We start from the raw sequence: 23,741 nt of genomic DNA on the forward strand, positions 1-23,741 counted from the left end.
TTCAGTAATTACAAGTATATGAGCCCTTACCGTAGAATATGACAGTTTGTAATGGGGGACAGGGGGATTACCAGACCTGCAATCACTAAAACCGACACAAGAGGACGCTCCAAGTCTGTCCGGTCCCTGAGGGTGTCTTTAGACGTGAGACCTCCTCAGAGAGGACATGCAGGTGGTTAGAAGTCTGGGTTCTCTCAGTGTCACCGGCAAGAAAGCTGCTCGAGACGACCTTGTGTTATTTCAAGGCTGTTTATTTATCTTATCTTCCAAAATGCTTCTGCCAGCCCGACACAGGTCCGCTCTGAAAGGCGACCATTACAGAACTCCCCTCGGGCGGGCTGTGTCAAATCTTTTATACCTAAAACTACGTATTCAATATTTACAAATTATTTCCAATGCCATGCAATCTCTTTACAATGTCCAGTTCTTTCCCCATCCAAGCTGTGGCTCCCAGGATGCAACTCCAACATGGAGGGCATGAAGAAGAAGGAAGAAGAAGCCCTCCACACCCAGGTTCCTCCATCTTGACTGCATGGCCCTTAATATAAACAATTCAAAAACCTACTTATTCTACATTCTAATATTCTAATTTATACTCTTCTTGTTTTCATGTTTTGTGTTTCTTCCCTCAGTGTTGGTAAATTCTCCCAAGGAGCTAAATCCAGCCCCTGCGGCTCTTGGCCACCACTCGGGGGTCTCAGAGGGGTCTGCCAGGGGGGTTTTTGCATCCCCAGAGGAGCCAGGGAGGTACCCTGGACTCCCACATCTCCCCCCTCTGTTTGCACTAAAAAGACCTCCTTCATGGTTCTGTCCAAAGCCCTTCGAATACAGTGAAAAATACAAGGCAAAACAACCAAAAAAATAACAAAGAAAATAACAATTCCCACTAATATATAAAAACCAAGTTTCAAGATTTCCCTCCATAAGGGTGAGAGGTCAAAAAGGTCGAACAAACCATCCATCCATGATCCAGTGGCTTCTCCAAGTTTTGCCACACCTTCTTGTAATTGTTTTATGTTTTCATGAATTGACTTTGAATGATCGGACAGGTTCATGCACCACATTCCCTCAAATTCCTCACATCCATGCCCATGAGTCAGCAATAGATAATCAATTGCTGCTCTGTTTTGAAGGGTCGCTCTCCTCACACTGTCGACGTCTGTTAACATGTCGCTCAGTGCATTGGAGATAGCTTTGCTGTTTTTGCTCAGCCAGCAACCCAAACGATCCAATTGAGTCAAGGCCACCCCTGATGCTGTTTGGGGAGAGAATATCGCTACCGAGATCCTCTTCGTCTTGTTCCATGTATAGAAATTATCATCACAGTTCGAATAGTATTGTTGAATCCCTCTTTTCTATGTTTCAATTTTCTCAAAATTTTCTGATCAGGTGTTAACAATGTAAGTCTCCCAATGCTGCATGGACCCCCTTTGATGTTTGCAGGGAATAGGAGGCCAAATTCTGTCTTTGCAAACGAAAAATATTCCTTGTGGCAATTGCACAGGAACTTGGGAGGATGGTTTGTTTGAAACCAATGTATCATTGCACCATAAACTAACATTTTTATAAACATCTTGGTTTGGAGTGACATCTATTTGCTTTTTTGTCACTTCCGAATCTTTAAATTCTATACAAAAATCCATTCTTATCGAACCAAAGATTTCTAATTCCTGTGGTTCGAAAGAGGCCACAGGGAGAGAGTGAACCCATGTATACCATTCATCTACCTTTGGGGGTGCCCATTCCTCCACCGGAACTGCCACCAGACACGCTGAAAACGGCTTTTTTGGTCTGGAATGTGTCAAGCAAATCGTGTCCAACCCCGCTGCCTGCGCTAAACTTTCCCACACATTCTCCCTGGGCTGCATCATCGGTAAATCTGTCTCATTGCCCAACATTGTTGACAAAAAGATCAAACACAATGCCATATGAACAAACATGGTTCACTAAGTCTTTGAAGCTTTTTCCACGTCACTTGAAGAAGAGTTCGTGTCGTTGCTCTTTGTCTTGTTTTGCAAGTCCCTTTCCTCACTCTCAGGGCTGGCTTCTGCTTGTGTTGGAGCCCGGTACGGTTTGATGCATTTCCCAGGCACCCACTTCAGACCTTTATCTGTGGAGACACAAGCAAAACCTTTTCCCCAAGTGATTAGTTTGAAAGGTCCTTCATTTTTACTTGTTTCCAAATTTTTTGCCATAACTAAGGGATTCTCCTTCAGTTTGGCTCTGGTCTCGTTCACCTTCCAGAGGTGGTCTCTGAAGTTCAGATTCGTCTCCTCTGGAGCCGGTGCAAATGTTAGGGACGAGGAGAAGGGAGAGGGGCAGCCAGGATCAAGCTAAAGCAAGCCCAGGGCAAGCAAAAGCAAGCGTGGGGCAGCTAAAGCAGCGGGGGGCAGCAACAAGCAGCAGCAGCGGCAGGCCAGCCGAAACAGTTGCCTAGATAAAACAGCCCGGGGGAGGGGCCGGGAGCTCCATGGCGGGGGCAGGGAGAGGAGCTAGTCACAACATCAACCCAGAACATCTACATATGCCGAATATGTGACCAAATTAAGTGTTTGCTGAAATAATTCAAAGACTCTAACTACTGCTGCCAATTCTGCAATTTGTGGTGATCCCTGTAATATTTTTACATTTGATTCCCATTTTCCTGTAATTGAATTTTGCCATGTGATTGCTGATTTGCCTGTTTTCCCAGAACCATCAGTGAATACTGTGATTGCATCCAATGGTTCCTCACTTACTTTTGATTTTTCTCTGAATCTTAATTTTACTTTTAATAACTTATGACTTGGATAATGAATTGAACAACTGTCTGTATAATCTAAAAGTGCAATTGCCAGGTCTTGCGATTTTTGAAATGCTCAGTCAAAATATTTTTTCTTCAAAGGTAAGTATATCACTGAAAAATCCCTGCCTGCCATTGTCATCAACATTGTTCTTTTCTTTATTATCACTTGTGCTGTCATTTCTAAGTCTGTAAGAATTGTCCTTGGAGATCTATAAGATAGGAAGACCTATTCTATAATTAAAAGAGGGTCTTTTTTGTGTTCATCCCACTGAAAAATCAAACCATATAGCTGGGTTTCTTCTCCCAACACTGCAAAATGCAATGGTAAAAGGTCCACATATCGGTGTGCTTGTATATCTTGTATAATTTCTGCAATCTTTTGCAAGCTTGCCTGTGCTTCTGGCATAAGAGTCCTGGGGTATTTGATGTTGTCGACTCCTTTCAGAAGATCGAACAAAGATGAAAGGTCTTCATTTGTGATTCCCAAAATTGATCTCATCCAGTTGATCTCTCCAAGAAGTTGCTGCAGGTCTTGGAGATTGTTGACTTTTGAGCTGATCTCTAATTTTTGGGGTTTGATTGCTTGTTCGTTGATTTTCCATCCAAGATATTTCCAGGGCGCAATTTCTTGAATCTTTGAAGTGCTGATTTCGAGTCCTGCCTTTTGTATTTCGGTCACACAAGCACGGACTTCTTGCAGTTCTCAGTCTGTTGGTGCAGAAATGAGCAAATCATCCATATAATATATGATCCTTGCTTTGGGATATTTGTGTCTTGCTGGAGCCAAAGTTTGCACTACATACCACTGACAAATTGTTGGTGAGTTTTTGAGGCCTTGGGGTAAAACAACCCAATGATACCTCTTCATTGGCTCTTCTCTGTTCAAACTTGGAACAGAAAATGCCATTCGGTAAACATCGTCTTCATGAAGTAGAATACTGAAAAAGCAGTCTTTGAGGCCAATAATAACAAGAGGCCAGTCTCTGGGAATCATCATGAGTGATGGAAGTCCTTGCTGAAGATGTCCCATCTCCTCCACTATTTCATTCAATTTTCTGAGGTCGTGAAGCAATCTCCATGATCCAGAAGACTTTTCGGATGACAAACACCGGAAAATTCCAAGGACTGTTTGTAGGTTTTAAGTGTCTTTTTTCTAGCTGTTCTTTCACCAAAGTTTTCAATGCACTCAACTTCTTCTCCAAGGCCCACTGATCCACCCAACGAGGCGTATCAGTTTTCCATGTCAATTTTGGAGTGGCGAGTGCTGCAGTGAGCCCTACTAAAAATCCATTGTCAGGTACATGTTCCACTGTGAAAGGAGATCTCTTCCCCATACAGTGAATGGCTTTTGCACTATAAATGGACCAATAATAGCTGTCTTTTGTCCTGGTCCCATGAACGTTATTGAATTTTCACTTTGCAGGCATAGAGAACTTCCTCCAATGCCTGTGATTTGGCCCAAAGGTACAATCAAGTTCCATTCTCGAGGCCAGAAAATATATGAAATCAGTGTCACGTCAGCTCCGGTGTCCACCATCCCTGTGATGGTTATTTTCCTGTTATTATATATCAAGTCACAAGTAATGATTGGCTGTTCACGGGTTATGTATTTCAACCATAACGCGTGTACTTCGACATGGTCATTGTAGTGTGGATGCCCTTCGCCCATCGCCGGCATTACTTGATGCTCCAATGGATGCAATGGCAGAGCTATCACTTTTGCCAGTTGAGTATTTTGTGGAATTGTCAATGGGGGTCGAAGAGCCCTTGCTAAAATTGTCAGCTCTTCGAAGCAATCTGCTGAAACAACAGTAGGATATATTATCAGTCCAAAAATGCTGCACCGGTCTCTGCCTATTATCAAAAAATCTTGTCTCTTTCAGCACGGTGCTTTGAATTTTGTGGGTATAGGTGCAGATTCTTCATTCAAAAAACAAACTATTTTTGAAGCTGACAGGATGTACTGCATTCCTGGTGGCAGCAAATCCCTGTCACAGGGGATGTTCCCTAGTACCCTGCTGAGGGGGTCAGATTGACGTTCCCCGACAACTGTATTGTCTGTGCTGGTGTTGTTGCTGTTCCTTGTGTCACCGCCATAACTTATGTCGTCGTGCGTTGGGGTGCCTCGCTTTTTTTTGATGTTTTTTGGCAGTGGCAATGGTTTTCCATCCACATCCGTCAGAGAATAACATTCACTTGCCAGATGTCTTCCTCTTCGACATCTAGGGCAAAGTTCTGATGGCTTAGAAGTTTTTGTGGACAATTCTTCCTAAAATGTCCAAAACCCCCACAGTTGTAACATTGTCCTTCAGATGGATTGTTTTTCTTCTTGAGATTTGCAAAAACCTTTTCAAGATTTTCGCTTTGCACTTGAAGGACTTCTGTCATTTGCTCCTTGACAATTGAAGCTATATACTGTGGAGTTTCAATGTTGTTGCAGGCTTCAATGATCTCCGTCAAGGATGGCTGACCTGGGATAGCACTGATAACTCTTTTACATTCTGGGTTTGCATTTGCAAATGCAAGGCTTCTCAGCAGATATGGTCTGGTTGATTCTTCTGTGACATGTCTATCTATAGCTTGTGTAAGTTTGTGAACAAATGTAGAAAAAGGTTCAGATGGTCCTTGTTTGATTTCTGTATAAATAATATCATGTGTCCCTGCTGCTGAAACTTGAAGAATTGCCCTGCTTGCTGCTTCCTTGATGTCTGTCAACACTTCCCTTGGAAGCCTGGCAGCTTGTTGTGCTGGATCATTGTGAGGAGGGTCTCCTGCTAATTCTGCCATGGTGAGGTTAGCATGAGCACCACCTTGGTATTTCTTTAGCAGCTCCTCTAAAGCTCTTCTCCATTTGCTCTCCCACATAAGTCCTTGTGTGTCAGTAAGAATCAATGACACAAGAGATCTCATGTCATATGGAGTCAAGTCATATTCATTGAGAATACCTTTTAAAAGCTGTTTAAAATATGAAGATCCCAGTCCGTAATCTCTAATTGCCTTAATTAAGTCTTTAACTAATTCATTATTTATTTTTTGCCATCACGGGTTTTGTCCTTGTTTAAGTTTAGGACAGTTTAAACATCAACCCATAACATTCCTTGTGGGTCATAATTCACTGGCATGGCTATCTCACCAATCCCAATTGCAGGACATTCTCTGCTTCTTGTCAAGTCCATTCTGATATTTGTCCAATCCACCAAAGTGTCTTGTGCTGCAGGTATCTGTGTCTCTATAGGAATTTGTCTGGGAAAAGGAACTATTTGTTGAGATTGAGGCCAAGCTGCTGCCTCATTCATTCTTTGATCCATAGGTATTGTGGGTATTTGTGGTCCTTGCTGCATTGTTCTTTGTTCTGGCTGAAGAATTCAAGGACTTTGTGAAAATTCAGCTTTTTTTCTGGATATGAGGCTCAAAAACAGTTCCCATTTACTGTAAAAATCCTTCAAAAATGTTTCTCAGGATCACAGCCAAGGAGCTTTGAATCTCTCCAGCACTTGCCGTGCTTACTGGAATTCCTTCTGATGCTGTAATACATAAAGTGTTTTCCTGATCTTCTTCAGGAGCTTGTAGAATTTAGTTTCTAATATCCGTTTGTTTTTTATACTTAACTGGAAAATAGTCTTGTAATGTTAATGGTGCGCCACGAGATGGCGCTGTTGGTGTAGCTTGGAATGGCTCACTTTGTCGTTGTCGTGGCCGTGGCAACTGCTCGGGCTCCAGCGCCTGGACCCGCCCCCCAGGGGTGTGGCCACTTTTCTCTCGGCCACGCCTCTCCCTGCCTTTCGCAGCTAGTCTGCCGTCAGGCTCGCTGTGACTTATTTCCTGCTCTTCCGAACTAAAATCACTGCCCTCTGAACTAAATCTCTGCTTTTGCGCCCACCTGCTTGGACGTCTTTCTATGTTTGAGTTTCCTGGCCTCGTTTCTCTCACTTCTGGGTTCGGGGATGCCGGCACCTCCAGGCACTGCGCCTGCGTGTGTTCCCTACGTTTTAGCTGAACCACGCATGCGCCACTGGCTGCCTCCGGGTCGGGCGTCCCTACTGCCCCCCTCCCGGGTGTGTCCCGCTCCCCCCAGACATAGGTGGCCCCGCCGCCGCTTGCGCGCTGCCCTCCGCAACCATCGCCATCCCCGGCATGGGCGGCGCCACTCCTGCACATCCCGCCGCGCTGGTCCCACTCGGAATCACCCCTGTCGCGCCGCGAGAAATCTCCCCGCCCGCCGCCTCTGCAGCCCCAGCGCCCAGGATCGATCCCGCCGCTTTTGGGAGTGGCTCCACCTGCGCTCCCGGTGAGGCACCGCTGAGCAATGGGGTTTTTCCGCGGACAACGAACCACATTGGGGTTTCTGCACTCATTTCTCCACCCCCTGCCGCCGCAGTGCGCGTCCCTGTCCCCTCTGCTCCGCTTTCCAAGATCTGTGGCATCCCCCTTTGCGCCAGCGGTGAGAAAGCCAGTAAAAGGTCACTTAGTTTGAAATCCTGATGGTGTCGCAGTTAGTCTATTTATTCCAGCAACACCACGAATTGGAGTGATAGTTCGTTCTGCTATCGCAGAACTATAAGGTACCGTATGTCATGTTTCGTCTCCCTCCCCTGTTCCCCCCACCGACCCCGGGGTAGAATGCAATTGTCTCCCTGCTGGTGGGGAGGACATTTTTGAGAGACTGAAAAAACAAAAGTCTAAATCATCGAAATTTTTTGGGAAAACCTCCATTCTGAGTTTTCTCCATTTAGGGGTAGGTTTGGGTAATTCTAGGAACTTGGTGAATCTGAGGAATCTAGGATGTCCGAAAACGAACTGCTCTGCTGCTGGCAGGTGATTTGTGTAGACACCAGCTGCTGGCTGGATGCCCCCTTCTCAAGTCCTGAGACACCCTCTATGGCCTTCAGAGGACTAGAAACTTTAACTGTTTCAGTAGACAATGCTTCCAGCATTACTCGTGCTACTGTTAAAAGATTCTTTGCTTTATTATCTTTAATTGTTGCAGCGTGGTATATATCTCTGTTTACTTGCTGCCAAAATTCTATTTTAAATATCTGATTTGTCTCAGCTCGAGGGTAACACAATCGCACCCACACAAGCAGATCTCTGAGTTCATCCTCCGTTACTGAAATTGGGTGTGAGGAGGCTAAAAACTTTCATAGATAATATTTGGACCTGTTCGTGGCTGAAGGACCCACCCATGGTGTGTGTGCCTGTAGTCTATCTTAGATCTGGACCGTCTTACCAAAGAAGCAAAGATTCCAGAACCGAATCAGAGTCCTCCTGGGCTTCTGTACAGCAGATGCGCAGGGAGAGGAATTCCCGAGATCCTCCCTTCCGACACGAGTCTGGTAACTGGCTTTTCAAGGTCTTTCTTCTGCAGCTTTCTTCAGGTGGATTTTCAGGATTTGGCGTTCATATTCACCTTTGTGAACTACGCTGCTAACACTCACGAGTCCAGGAATCCAGATGCGCACCCAGGGATGCCACGTGTCCCATCTCTGAGGGTCTCTTCAGGTGTGAGACCTCCCCAGAGAGGGCATGCAGGTGGTCAGAAGTCTGGTTCTCTCGGAGGCACCAGCAAGAAAGCAGCTTGAGACAACCTTGTGTTGTTTCAGGGATGTTTATTTATCTTATCTTTAAAAATGTTTCTGCCAGCCCGACACAGGTCCGCTCTGAAAGGCGACCATTACAGAACTCCCCTCGGGCGGGCTGTGTCAAAACTTTTATACCTAAAACTACGTATTCAATATTTACAAATTCTTTCCAATGCCATGCAATCTCTTTACAATGTCCAGTTCTTTCCCATCCAATCTGTGGCTCCCAGGGTGCAACTCCAACATGGAGGGCATGAAGAAGAAGGAAGAAGAAGCCCTCCACACCCAGGTTCCTCCTACTTGACCACATGGCCCTTAATTCAAAAACCTACTTATTCTACATTCTAATATTCTAATTTATACTCTACTTGTTTTCATGTTTTGTGTTTCTTCCCTCAGCGTTGGTAAATTCTCCCAAGGAGCTAAATCCAGCCCCTGTGGCTCTTGGCCACCACTCGGGGGTCTCAGAGGGGTCTGCCAGGGGGGTTTTTGCATTCCCAGAGGAGCCAGGGAGGTACCCTGGACTCCCACACAAGTCCACAAATGCAATCTCACCCACCAACACCAAGTACATGTCCAACCAAATACACAATAATACTCCAAAGCCTCAGCAAATTCATGCTTCGACAGTCTTTTAGAAAACATTTTTTTTATGCCATGGGCATCCCTGCTCTTATACGCTGGTCAACTCAAATCAACACACACCACTCTCACACAAACACACTCAAATTCAAGAAAAATGCAAAGAATGCAAAGCAATTGAACAGACTTCATTTTCCAGCCAAGGCCAGAGCCGGGCTCTACTTGTAAACTGAGCATGGGTTTTGTTTTTCTTCCTCCACCCGAATCAAGATAGCAGGGGTGCTAGAAAGACAAAAACTACAAACTCGGTCTGATGATACCTCCTGGGTACAACCTCTAATATTACCAAGGGACTCGAACACCGATTCCCTTTTCTTTTTCCAGAGGACTCAAACTCTTAATACCTGAAAGGGCAGAAACGCCAGGGGGTGGGGGGCGGGGAATTGAAATCCCCCCCTTTTCCTCTCCTTTGTTTGTAAGCTTACCCAAGGTCTCTGTAACTCAGGTTACCCATGAATCTGTGAACCTCTTACTCCTCCCTTTTCTGGGGACTTGAAACCCCCTTTCTAGTAACTCCTATATACCCTTTGCCAATAACCTCAAAAGAATTAAAATTATGCCTTTACTTACCCACAAATTCTGCCTGAGCCCCAGGAGACAATTAGAAGTCAGAGCTCTCCCCAAGAATCCCTCAAAGCTGGATGGAGATCTATTGGCTGCAGACCCTCCAGGGCTCAAGTCTGAAGTCCCATCTAGGTTACCAAATTGCTGTTCCAAAATGTCAGAAATATCGGAATCAGACTTTCCAACACTAAAATTGTGTTAAAGAGGGCATCATTTATTCAGGTCTGAGGTGCATGCAGGGAATTCTAACCTAACATGGACATGATTCTACAAGAGATTTACTTATATACAGTCGCTATATGCATAGTACAATTTACCTATTATCATAAATCCCACCCCGTGACCCCAGAGATTCAGTCCTTTGTTTTGTCTATCACTGTGTTTTTGGGCCAGACGTCTTCCTCTTATCTCCCGACTGTCCTTGCTGGAAGCAGCTTTCGCAGGCCTTGTTTCTCTGCTAAAAGTTTCACAGGCACAATAAAAATTGAATTAACCCTTTTGTATCATGTTCAGTATAGCATCAGGGGAGTTTATTCTTTCTCTAGGGACTGTAAGCATGATAGTTATAAACTGGGGAAGGAGGGAATGGGTTGATGACTGTCATCTCTACCTCCTTGCATACTGAGTGTATTCAGTGGTGTTAAGGAGCTATGGTGAGCAGGCAGCTAAAATCAGGACACCAAAATAAGATTTCTTCAGTTTAAGCTCAGCTAGAGGAGTTAAACATAAAGTGAATGCAGTAATGGTTGGGTATTTGTAGGTGAGGGACTGAGTTGCATCTTCACTCCTCTTGAATTAGCTTGTCTCACTGTAACTGACCTAACAACAAGCTGCCCTAAAACTCTGACACTTTCTAGTACCTAGTAGCCTGGCTGAATTAAGCTCAGATAGCTGATTTGCCTTACATCAGTGAAATTTTGGGATGCAAATGGTTCTGTGAGCTACTGCTTTATTAAAAAAAAAATATTGCCTAATTTAGTCTTTTTGTCTCAACATAGAATTGGACTTTTTAGTGAAAAAAACCCGACCTTTAATCATGGCTGCTGCTGTATCTTTTTTTGTTGTTCTAGAAGCTATACCTGTGTAGAAGACAAAGGTTCTGCCAAGAAAACTTACAGTTAGCTCAACCCTGAGTTTTGTTGTCTCTTGCATTTTTAATCTCAGTCCTTGGGTTGTTTTTATTGTGTTGCATCTCATGAAACTGCATGTAAGCACAGGAATGGGCTTTCCTGGGAAAACCCCAGTGGTCCAGAGGAGTCTGCAGCTTACACAATGCAAACACTTGAGCTGAAGTGAATGTGTTCTGCCCTGAGTAAATCTCTGCTCTTCTTCCATTATTAGGTGTCATGTAGAGCTGGGCATGTCCTTGCTGCCGTAGCCATAGCTGCTCTCTTCTGTGGTGGTGTGGTGACAAGAGGCATTTGTTTGCTGCTCTTGGAGCCATGCCATTTGTGTAACTGACCTTGAACTGTGGGCTAGGATTGTTTATGCAGTTCATAAATCTTTTGGTTGTGAGGGTGCTGTGGCAAATGACTGAGGCAAGGACTCAGTACTGCTGTAACATATCCACATAAGAGTCAGTATTATGGGCAGGCATGTACAGACTATAAAGCCAGATGAGCTTCTGAATTTGTTTCATAAAGGTGAACAGAAAAACCTTTTCCTATGTATCTGGCACTCTGGCCTCATAAACTTTGGGTTGCAAGGCAAAAGCATATACCAATCTAACTAAAACATTAGCCAGGTTCTCAATAGCTCTTATCCAATCTGTTTGCCTGCTCCTGTTTCTGGGAATAAAACTTCCCATAGCTTGTCCTGTTGAACAACTTTAGCACCCTGCATCCAAGTTGCATAGTTAGGTGCTTAAGTGGAAGAGGATGACTCAAGATGCTGCTCTTATTGTATGTGACCTGCTTTTTGAGTCTCTTTTTGTATTCTCAGTTGATTGTGAACCTAGCTGTGGTGCAGGTGCCAGGAGATGCTTCTCTGGAGATGGCACATTAGACTGGTGAGACTTTCTTGGTGGGTTGAGCAGTGCCAAGGGAAGGATCTGTGCTCCACAGAGCAGAAAGTGGTCTGCAAGTCCTGCTTTGAGGGGAGCATTTTTGGTGTTAATCAGTCCAGATTCAGCTTGCTTTCCTACTGGCTGGCTCTTCTGACTGCTGTGAATGGCAGGACAGCACAAGGAAGTTAATATTCAGTGCTGGGATCACTGCAGTCTTCCCATGACTGACTTGGCTCTGAGAGTCTTGCCCCACATCTGCCTACTAACTTCAGAGGCACTGGAAGGTAATTTTGCTGTCATTGCCCATTAACATTTGGTTCAAGTTTTGCTGATTTATTAAACAAACAGATGGTATTCAGACTTGGAAAATGCTTTTGGTGGCAAGAAATGTAGTATTAGGAACACAAGTAGATGGACCAGTGTCCCAGTTTGAGACAAATTTAGGAGGAAACATCCCGAAAGGGCGTCTCCTCTGAAGAAGGCAGATTTCAGCAACCCCTCCCCCACAAAAGGTTCAGAAAAAATTCCCTTGGAGAAAGTGGAAAAAAGAGCTGTTTGTTTAACAAGAAGGGTGTTCACAGGCATGAATAGAATGGATAATGGGAAATAATAAAACCTCTCACTGCTCTGAAGAGATGGTAAATTCAGGGTCCTTCTGTGGTTCAGAGTCCTTCTGTAGGTGCCGGCTTGGCTCTCTCTCTCTACCCCTGGCGCTGGGATGCAGCATCCCAGGCCCCTCCGGGCCAGTGCGGTGTGGGAGGGGCTCCAGGCAATGCTGTTCCAGAAGGGAGAAAAGCTGAACAGTTCCAGAAGAAGAAGCCACAGTCCCATGAAAACCCTTTTGCCTCAGCTACTAGAAAAGCTAGGTAAAAGCAGAGGAACTCTGTCTCTTCCCTGATGCAGGGCTGAGAGCTGGAAGAAAAACCGAGACCCTTATCTCTGTTTTGAAACACAAGCAGTGAAAGGAATTTCCACCACTTCTCCCCTTCTCTCTTCGATCTTGCTTATAGGTACAGGACATATCTGGCATAAAGCAGACAGTAGGGGATACAATACAGCATCATAAAATCACCCTAGGACAACCAGTTTAGCTCGCACAAGAAAGACAAAAAGCCCGAAACTTTAAGATATCAATTGAACAGATATTTAATAATTTTAATTTTTTTCCCCACACAGAAAGAGTAATTAAAAACCTTTGCACTGGTAAATGTAGAACAGGTCTTTTCACCTTGGCAAGTGTTTTCATCCTGCAAGTGTTTTGAACCTAGCAAGAGCACAATTATATCTTGAGTTCTAGCTTTTCAAATCTAGTTTATCCTGTTGAACAACAGTTGTTGGGTAGTACTGCTTGAATTAGGACTTGGTAAATGCCTTATGGCTTGTTTTCTGAGTGTTACCAGCCCAAGTAAGGCCTGGTGTTTAGATTTTTCTTGTTCAGTTAGTATTTTCCTCATAAGAAATTGTGTAGTTATACTGTGGGTCCACATGGGCACTGATATATAAAACAATTTAATGGACTTAATGGAAATTTTTTCTCATGTTTTCTCTTCAATGGTTGCTTGTTGATCTCTTTGTTCTGTTTCATAATTAAAATATTTTACTTTATTTTCCAGGCTCACATTAAATTTCCTATTGACTATCCATATTCACCACCTACCTTCAGATTCCTGACCAAAATGTGGCACCCCAACATTTATGAGGTAAAGTGTTTTTTAAGCTAATAATTTTTTTCTCAGGTATGTGAAAAGGTTTCCTATGTCCTTAAACTTCTGGAAATATTGACGGTACTAAACATTGCTAGCCATAACTAAAGTGGTTAGCTCTTTGTGTTTAAATGTCAGCTTTGTGGTTGCACAGTTAAATCTAAATGTTGTAGGAATTCCTGTTTCTGTAGGCAGGGATGGAGCCTTTCTCATACCTGCAAGTGCAGCAAACCGCACCAGCTGAAGCATCATGCCATGAGCATTGGCAGTTTTAGGGGATTCTTGGATCCCCTAAACTGGTGTGTGGAGTCTTGCCATACTGGGATGCTTAGACAATTAGTTTGTGCACCTTTCAAGTACATTTTCAATTTGAGTATATACTACAAAATTGTGTGATGAGACAAAAAATGTTGGGGAAAAGCCTATGATAAAGGGGTTTGGATTTGGGATGCTCCAACTGCAGAAATAACCAGAAATGGAGTCCAGCTTCAGGAGGAGTCATGCACAACCTTGTCACCCTAGGACCAGGGTGAAGAGATACCTTTTGACTTAATGTCTGCTAGTCAATTTGAAGACACTCTTAGTTCAGTGCATGTGAGTGATGTTCAGAGTGTAACACTGAGCTATCAAGTCCATGATTGGATCATGGTACAACTACATAGCAGGTTCAGAAGGATTTAATATAAATGTTTTTTTAGAAAGAAGCAATCCCTAGCTTAAAAGCATTTTCTTCATGATGCTGAGCATGGGCTACTTGAACAGATTTAAAGTTGTCAAGGACCAAAGCAATAGAGGAAGTGCTGCCATGAGGTTGGTGTGGTGTTCTGCTGCTGGACTAGCTCAGGGGCTTAGTGATCAGGCTAACCTCTGCAGTTTCTGGGGCATAGGATACATTGTCTTGCATCTGGTGTGAATGGACTATGTTGTTTTTTGCTGGGCTTTCATCTCTCAAGTGACCTTTAAGGTTTCTCCTGGAGCCTGGTTGAGTTGAGCTGTTGTGTTAGAGCTCATGTGAACAGCAGCTTGAGACAGTTTAATAGTGTTGCTGCAAAGACTGAAAAGCAGTATTTAATTTAATTAAATTTGATTTCATTTCATTTCATTTCATTTCATACAATTGGTTCAAAATTATCAAATTTCATGGCTGTATTTGAAAATTTAAGCCCTGTTTTGGCTCAAAACTCATTTTTTTTAGTGGAAGCCAATCAAATACCTGCTAAACTTTTGCATATCCTAGACAAACATCAGCCTGCCAGGACTACTGCTTGAATACTTTGAGGAGCTAAAGGCCTTTCAAAAATGTTCAGTTTGGTGCAGCTGTTTCCTTATCACAGGTCTTCTGCAGGCTTTCTTTGTGTCCACTTCAAACCAGGAACTAACATGGGGAAAGGCTCACCCCTTGACTACAATGATCCCTAAAACCTTGTGCTGATTTCGTCAAGCCCCATGACACCTTTACCCATCCAGGCTCTAATGCAGTGCTGCCCTGCTTGAATTCCTAATCATGCAATATTGATCGTTGCAAGAGTGAAACTTCTCACATTCTTGCTTCCTTCTATATCTTTGTATTGCGGAATATCTGCTTGTGCCCATATTGCTGATCTGATCACATGAGGAAATTCTCCTGAGTGCAGTGATGGCTTCTCTTAGTCATCATCTCCCAGGAGATGGTTAAAGGAGAAACTGGGTAAACTCATAAAAATTATTAATAAAACCAGAATAGTCTGTGAACATAATCTAATATTAGTAAGTTTGAATTAAACTTTAAAAGGTATTAGGGTGTATAAGATTGTACAAGCCTGTTGGAATCCTAACAAGGCAGTTTCCTTTTGTTGGGGGTTGAGTTTTTTTCTGTTACTGTGTCAATTGAAAGAATTTTTCCCATTATCATGCCAATGGAGCTGGCCGGGCTACACCCAGGATATCTGATGAGTCCAGACAAAGGGGTGGGTGGGAACGGCCCCGGAGGGGCCTCTGAGGCTTCCGGGAGGGCACTCAGGTTTCCGGCGAGCTGAGAGGAGGACGCCTGGGATCCTTCAGCCACGCGGCCGAGCACAGCAGAGCCAGACCCTCTGCGATCACCTGCCCTGCATCTGCCCCATTCCAGCCACCTGCCTCTGCGGACACAGCTGATCCCCCGGACACACACGGTGAGCGAGGAGCCGCCGCTCCAGCCCGTTCCCGCCCGGGACCGGCGTGGCCGCTGCCGCCCCTCCCCCCCCCTCCTTCCTGCCTCCGTTCCCGTCTGCCCTTCAGCAGATCCGGGCTGTGGACTAAGCACAGAGACAGCGTGCTTGCATCTAAAGGGACTGACACTGAGTTATCTATTTCGTTCTGTTAGCAATTTTATCTGTTATTGTTTTCTGTTTGTATAGTTAGATATATTAGTAAAAGAGCTGTTATTCCCACCCCCTTATCTCTGCCTCAGAGTCCTTGATTCAAACAATTATAATACTTGGGGGGGGGGGGGAGTGGAACCAAAGTCTCTATCCCAAAGGGAAACTTCTGCCCTTACTGGCAGACACCTGTCCTTTCAAACCAGGACAGATTTTGGTGCCCAACGTGCAGCAGAGGGCACTGAGTTGAGAGTTAATACAGGAATAACAGCTCTCTTAACTGGCAATATGTTGTCTGGTTTAATCTGGTTTGTGTTCCATGTGGTCACAGCCATCTCCCTCCCATTTGCAAGCCCTTATTTGAATTTGGGCCCCCTCACCAAAGTTACTGTAGCTATTATCCGATTCGTTTGGTGGATTGATTATGTCAAGAATTCATGGGTTTTTAATTTTTTCTGGGAAGCGGTTGCATGGATCCGGAGCTATCGTACTCTAACTGCGTGTTTCTGGGGCTATTTCAGTAATGGTACTTACTGTGAGATAACGAGTGCAAGGGAAATTTTCTCCCAACCCATCACCCAGTTTTTTGAGGCTACCCCACTGGTTCTCAAGGATTTCAGATCTGTTTTAATTGCCACTGTTATTATACAGTGGCTGGTGTTGCTGATTGGCCTGTTTTACTTAGCATTCAGAAACAAGGGAATATTGGCTTGGACGACAACTCTGATACCTGCCCCAGGGACTAGGGATATTGCCCCAGAACCTGCCTCTGCCCCAGGGACTAGGGATGCTGCCCCAGAGCCTGATGCTGCCCCACAGCCCACCACAGAAATGAGCCACCCAGAGTGGGTGGGGGCTCTAGTGAAGGATATAGGCCAAATGCTGAAAGAGCAGAGTCAGATGTTGAAGGAGCATAGCCAGATGATGAAGGAGTATTTTTCTCCAGCTGGTGAGAAACCCTCCCCCTGCCCTAAAGAGGGAGAGTCAGATGGTGCTGCAGTGGAACCCGTAGATGTTGTATCTGTCCAGGTTCCAGCTGGATCACAGGAGCAGCCATGGCCAGCAGCAGTTGCTCCTGTGGAAACTAGGAAATCTAAGATTAAAACGAGGCACTTAGATAATGGGGATCAGCAAGGAGGGTCCTCACAACCAGCAAGGGAACCAGAGGTTGAGATTGTCACCGAGTCCCTCTCATACGATAGTCTCCGTAACCTGCGTAAAGACATTGCTCGGCGGGGCCGTGAGCCTTTTACAACTTGGTTACTCCGGGTCTGGGACCTTACGGGAACAGGTGTACAACTGGATGGAACTGTGGCCAGGAATTTGGGATCTTTGGCCCAGGATTCAGGTGTGGAGCAAATATTCGTAAGGGAGCAAGGCCTCCTTTCCCTCTGGGTGCAGCTTTTAATGAGTGTGAGAGAGAAGTTTGTCCACAGAGAGAGAATGCAGGAGCACCACCGTAGGATGCGCTGGAAGACCCTTGAGGAAGGGATCCAGCAGCTGAGAGAGACAGCAGTATTAGAGGTACTCTTTGGGAGGGATGGACAGCATGACAATGACCCTGACAAGGTCAAGTGCACAGGGCAGATGTTATGGAATTTGGCAACCTTGGGTCCATCTCAATATACCACCTACATAGCAATGATTAATGCTGATAACCATCCAGAGACAGTGTGTTCTGTTGCCAACAAACTCAGAAATTTCGAGAGCCTGATGAATGGCCTAATGCAGGCTAATGTCTCTGCCGTGGCCAGGGACCTCCAACAGGTCGAAGACAGGATGAGGGATATGAGGAAGGAGATGATGGAGAGAATTGAGGAGGTGAGGAAGATCAGCGTGGCACCAGTACGAGTCACAGGCCCCCAAGTCAGAGCTTCACGCCCCCCAGCTAGGGAGAGAGGGTACACCTCACGAGCTGACCTGTGGTTTTTCCTGCGAGACCATGGGGAAGACATGGGAAAATGGGATGGGAAACCCACTTCTGTCCTGGCAGCACGGGTGCGTCAGCTCAGGGAGGGAAATGCTAACCGAGGGAGCCGCACTAAAATGAAGGTAGCCTCAACCTCCCACAAGCAAGGTGCAGGGTATTACAGCAAGGAGGATGTTCTGTCAGATCCCCTAGAAGGAACCTCCACTATGTATGCCCAGGAAAGAAATAATAACCAGGGCTAGAGGGGCCCTGCCTCTAGCCAGGGAGAGGCATGGGATGACAGGATCTATTGGATAGTGTGGGTGCGATGGCCTGGCACGTCAAAGCCACAGAAACATAAAGTGTTAGTTGATACTGGTTCACAATGCACCCTGATACCATCAGAACATGTGGGGAAGGTACCTGTTTCCATTGTTGGGGTGACGGGGGGATCACAGGAATTCACTTTGCTGGAAGCTGAGATTAGCCTGACAGGGAAGGGGTGGCAGAAACATCCAATTGTAACTGGCCCAGGGGCACCGTGCATTCTAGGCATAGACTTCCTCAGGAACGGCTACTACAAAGACCCAAAGGGGTTCAGGTGGGCTTTTGGAATAGCTGCTGTAGAGACAGAGAGCATTAAGCAGTTGAACACCTTGCCTGGACTGTCAGAAAACCCCTCTGCAGTAGGACTCCTGAAAGTGACTGAGCAACAGGTGCCAATTGCCACCATGACAGTGCACCGCCGGCAGTACCGGACAAATTGAGATGCTGTGATCCCCATCCACAAAATGAGCCGTGATCTAGAGAGCCAAGGGGTGGTCAGCAAGAGCCACTCACCCTTCAACAGTCCTATGTGGCCTGTGCAGAAATCTGATGGAGAATGGAGACTGACTGTGGACTATCGGGCATTGAATGAAGTGACTCCACCGCTGAGCGCTGCCGTGCCAGACATGCTGGAACTCCAGTACGAGCTGGAGTCCAAGGCAGCAAGGTGGTATGCCACCATTGACATTGCAAATGCATTCTTCTCCATTCCTTTGGCAGCAGAGTGCAGGCCTCAGTTTGCTTTCACCTGGAGAGGCATGCAGTACACCTGGAACCGACTGCCCCAGGGGTGGAAGCACAGCCCCACCATCTGCCACGGACTGATCCAGGCTGCACTGGAGAAGGGTGAGGCTTCAGAACATTTGCAGTACATCGATGACATCATTGTGTGGGGGAACACAGCAATTGAGGTGTTTGAGAAAGGAGAGAAGATCATCCAGATTTTGCTGGGAGCCGGTTTCGCCATTAAAAAGAGCAAAGTCAAAGGACCTGCCCGAGAGATCCAGTTCCTGGGAGTGAAGTGGCAGGTTGGACGGTTCCAGATCCTTACTGAGGTCTTCAATAAGATCACTGCAATGTCTCCACCAACAAGCAAGAAGGAGACACAAGCTTTTCTAGGTGCCGTAGGCTTTTGGAGAATGCACGTCCCTGAGTACAGCCAGATTGTGAGCCCTCTCTACCTGGTCACTCACAAGAAGAACGATTTCCATTGAGGCCCTGAACAACAGCAAGCCTTTGCCCAGATCAAACAGGAAATCGCTCATGCAGTGGCCCTTGGCTCAGTCAGGACAGGACCAGAGGTAAAGAATTTGCTTTACTCTGCAGCTGGGAACCATGGTCTGTCCTGGAGCCTTTGGCAGAAGGTGCCTGGTGAGACCCGAGGCCGACCCCTGGGATTCTGGAGCAGAAGCTACAAAGGATCTGAAGCCAACTACACTCCCACAGAGAAGGAAATCTTGGCTGCCTATGAGGGAGTTCAAGCTGCCTCAGAGGTGATTGGCACAGAAGCACAGCTTCTCCTGGCACCCCGACTGCCAGTGCTGGGGTGAATGTTCAAAGAAAAGGTTCCCTCTACTCACCACGCCACTGACGCCACATGGAGCAAGTGGATTGCCCTCATCACGCAGCGCGCCCGTATTGGCAACCCGAATCGCCCTGGGATTTTGGAGATAATTACGAACTGGCCAGAAGAGAAGCTCCCAGTGAAAGTCCGTCATGTGGATGCCCATGTTCCCAAGAGTTGGGCTAATGAAGAACACAGGCACAACAAGCAGGTAGATCAGGCTGCACAGATAGAGGTCTCAAAGATAGACTTAGATTGGGAACACAAGGGAGAACTGTTCCTGGCTGGATGGGCCCACGATGCCTCAGGCCATCAGGGCAGAGACGCCACCTATAAGTGGGCACGAGACCAAGGGGTGGATTTAACCATGGACAGCATCTCTCAGGTTATTCATGACTGTGACACGTGCGCTGCCATCAAACAGGCCAAGCGGGTGAAGCCCCTCTGGTATGGGGGGCGATGGTCCAAATATAAGTATGGAGAGGCCTGGCAGATTGACTATATCACACTGCCTCAAACCCGCCAGGGCAAGCGCTACGTGCTGACCATGGTGGAAGCCACCACCGGATGGTTGGAGACCTACGCTGTGCCCCACGCCACTGCTCGGAACACCATCCTGGGCCTGGAAAAACAAGTCCTCTGGAGGCATGGTACCCCTGAAAGAATTGAGTCAGACAATGGGACTCATTTCAAAAATAGCCTTATAAAGACCTGGGCTAAAGAACACGGCATCGAGTGGGTGTACCATATTCCCTACCATGCACCAGCGGCTGGGAAAGTCGAACGGTGCAATGGTCTGCTTAAAACCACCTTAAAGGCACTTGATGGGGGGACTTTCAAGAACTGGGAGATCAATCTACCAAAGGCCACATGGTTAGTGAATACCCGAGGTTCCACTAACCGAGCAGGCCCTGCCCAATTAGAGCCCTTGGGAGCAGCAGATGGAGATAAGGTTCCAGTGGTACACTTGAGAGGCATGTTAGGGAAAACTGTCTGGGTGAACTCTGCTTCCAGCAAAGACAATCCTGTTCGTGGGGTGGTTTTCGCTCAAGGACCAGGTTGCACTTGGTGGGTGATGCAAAAGGATGGAGAGACCCGATGCATACCCCAAGAGGACCTTGTTCTAGGGTGAACTATATATGATACTGTGCCTGTAACTACATGTATGTATATAATTTAAAGATTTCAATATGATGTAGCCTGTTGGCATGGAAAAAATTCGGGGTGGATAATGTTGGGGGTTGAGTGTTTTTCTGTTACTGTGTCAATTGAAAGAATTTTTCCCATTATCATGCCAATGGAGCTGGCCGGGCTACACCCAGGGTCTCTGATGAGTCCAGACAAAGGGGTGGGTGGGAACGGCTCCCGGAGGGGCCTCTGAGGCTTCCGGGAGGGCACTCGGGTTTCCGGCGAGCTCGGAGGAGGACGCCTGGGATCGTCAGCCCACGCGGCCGAGCACAGGAGAGCCAGACCCTCTGTGATCACCTGCCCTGCATCTGCCCCGTTCCAGCCTCCTGCCTCTGCGGACACAGCTGATCACCCAGACACACACGGTGAGCGAGGAGCCGCCGCTCCAGCCCATTCCCACCCGAGACCGGCATGGATGCTGCTGCCCCTTCCCCCTTCTCCTTCCTGCCTCCGTTCCCGTCTGCCCTTCAGCAGATCCAGGCTGTGGACTAAGCACAGAAACAGCGTGCTTGCATCTAAAGGGACTGACACCGAGTTATCTATTTTGTTCTGTTAGCAATATTAACTGTTATTGTTTTCTGTTTGTACAGTTAGATATATTAGTAAAAGAGCTGTTATTCCCACCCCCTTATCTCTGCCTCAGAGTCCTTGATTCAAACAATTATAATACTTGGGGGGGGGAGTGGAACCAAAGTCTCTATCCCAAAGGGAAACTTCTGCCCTTATTGGCAGACACCTGTCCTTTCAAACCAGGACACCTTTTTATGGAAACTGGTATAAATAATAAAAATATGAAGCCAAATTAAGTATGATCAAAAAGCATTTTTTATTTCGTGACTGAAATACCGTCCTCGATAGCCAAAATCAAAAAGGACAACGCCGAGCCTTGGATCAGCGCCGGGTGAACACACACTGATCCGAACTCTATCACTTCGGATCCCCCAATGTTCACCAATGTTGTCTGGGTGGGTCCTGATTTTATACAGTTTTTTCTAGCCTGGAGCAGAGGTCCTCCTTTCTTTTCATGATTTCACATATTCATGTAGATTTCCTTCTCTGGTTGGTCTGGACAAAACCATGTCTGGGAAGTGATGAATTTCGGTGAATGCAGATTTTGGCTTACAGGAACCAGGTATTGAGATGTAGTTTTCCCTGAGACTCCGGTTATCTTGATGATCCATACTTATCAAGTGTTCATCTTGGGTGTTCCCTGAACTGTCTCTGAACAGCCATCTCTGCTGGAGCCATTTCTATTAACTTGCTAATTTAGGTTCTTAGGCTTTGTTGACAGCTGCAGTGTTGCAATTCTCGTGAGGCAATCCTTTCCTCCCGCTGCAGCTTATGTTCTAAAGTTTCCTTATTATTTTCCTCATTTATACAAACATGATTTATTTCACATAAATTAGAAACCAACACGAATTATTTTATAACATATATTACAAAACTGTTCCAGCAACATAAATGGGTGCTTGGGTATTAAGCAGCTTCAAATACTATATTACTGTTTTTTCTTGTGTACTTGACAAAACTGCTTCAAATGCTGAGGGCTTGCTAATTAGCCTACCTGGAATGGTTAGTGAGCTGCTGAAATCTGCCTCAAATTGATCTCATTTGGCTATAAATGCCCTTCAGGTGAGCTGTTGTTATCTGTAGCTGTGATCACTGGTTTGGGCTCAAAGTCATGGATACTATCAAAGTGCTACTTTGTGTTTTGGCTCCTGTGTGTTAAGTAGTGTTGGAGTATCCTCAGGACATAGCTGAGACCAGATGCTTGGGGAAGTGGCAGCCTGCAATCTTGAGCAGAACTGATCTGCAGCATCTCTCTTGTTCCTATCATTAACATATCTTGGATAAGGTTAATAAGGGTCAGTTGTAAATGCTGGTGTAAGGCTGCCTCTGAGAACTTGTAAGTCATCCCACAGACGGCTGCAAGAGGCAGCAAGCCAGCAGGGCCTAGAGAGGCCAACATCTGATGTCTGGCCCTAAGCCCCATCTGCACCTCCACCTCATCTGGCACTGAAACCCCATGATCCTCTGGAGTTAACTTCAATGAAGACTGTCAGCTGTGATAGATACTGCTATAGCAGTCCTGCAAACTATTCATGTCAGAGTGCTTTTGCTGATGGAGAATTGATTTTACAGGCATCTTAAAGTGTTTGTAAATGGTAGGCATTATGGAACTTTATATTCAGGCCATAGCACTGTGGGTGGATTGACACAGACTGAGGATTATGTAGCTGTATGGGTTCCATATGCTGCCAAAATATTCTTCCTCTTGTATGCTGGAAGGGATTTTCAGTGAAAATCATAGAGCATCTCCTGCTTTTTCACCTAATATTTTGAACAGCTATGTCCTAGGGAAGCAGTGTAAGCCTGCTCCACACCATCTGTTCAACATCTTTGTGTCCTGGGAGCAGCACTGTTGTAATACCTGAGATAGTACAGTGTGCTAAGCTCTTCAATTTAAAAATTTCTGGAACTAACTCAGCTACCAATAATGTGGTGGGATGACCTTAGCTGGATGCCAGGTGCCCACCAAGCTGCTCTATCATTCCCCCTTCTCAGCTGGACAGGGGAGAGAAAATAAGATGGAAAATTACTCATAGGCTGAGATGAGGCAGTTTACTAAAGCAAAAGGTTGCACACACACACAGACAAAGAGAAAAAAAAAATATTCTCTACTTCCCATCAGCAAGCAATGTCCAACTGCTTCCCGGGAAGCAGGGCTTCAGCATGCATAGCAATTGCTCTGGAAGGCATTGTAAAATAATGAAAGGCCTCCCATTCCTCCTCCCTCCCTTTTATATCTGAGCTGATGTCATATGGTATGGAATATCCTTTTGCTTAATTTGGGTCATCTGGCCTGGTTCTGTTCCCTGACAGGATCTTGCCCTCCCCCAACCTACTGTGAGAAACAATCACTCACTTTAAAATTTTCAAAGGTTTATTAAACCTTAAGAAATACAACAAAAGACTGAATAAGGAAAAAGGGACAACACCGGGAGCATATGACCATCTGCCACGTGCTCATCTACAAAATAGCTGCTCTGCCTTTTATATCCCTCGGATTGCGTCAGCCAACCTTGGCCCCTCCCAAAGTCTGTCAGTCAACTCTCATTTGCCGTCCATTGGTGGAGAC

At 45.9% G+C, this 23,741-nt stretch overlaps 1 protein-coding gene across 1 annotated transcript in view; it reads left to right on the plus strand.

Moving 5' to 3' along the window:
* Positions 1 to 23,741, plus strand: part of LOC306814080 (ubiquitin-conjugating enzyme E2 R2) — a 128,935-nt gene that overhangs the window by 81,175 nt on the left and 24,019 nt on the right. The window contains exon 2 of the mRNA XM_079329795.1: positions 13,189 to 13,275. Coding sequence (XP_079185921.1) covers positions 13,189 to 13,275 — 87 coding nt within the window. The remainder of the gene's footprint in view (positions 1 to 13,188; positions 13,276 to 23,741) is intronic.

Source organism: Erithacus rubecula (genome assembly GCF_903797595.1).
Source record: "Erithacus rubecula genome assembly, contig: SUPER_W_unloc_1, whole genome shotgun sequence".
Taxonomy (NCBI): Eukaryota; Metazoa; Chordata; class Aves; order Passeriformes; family Muscicapidae; genus Erithacus; species Erithacus rubecula.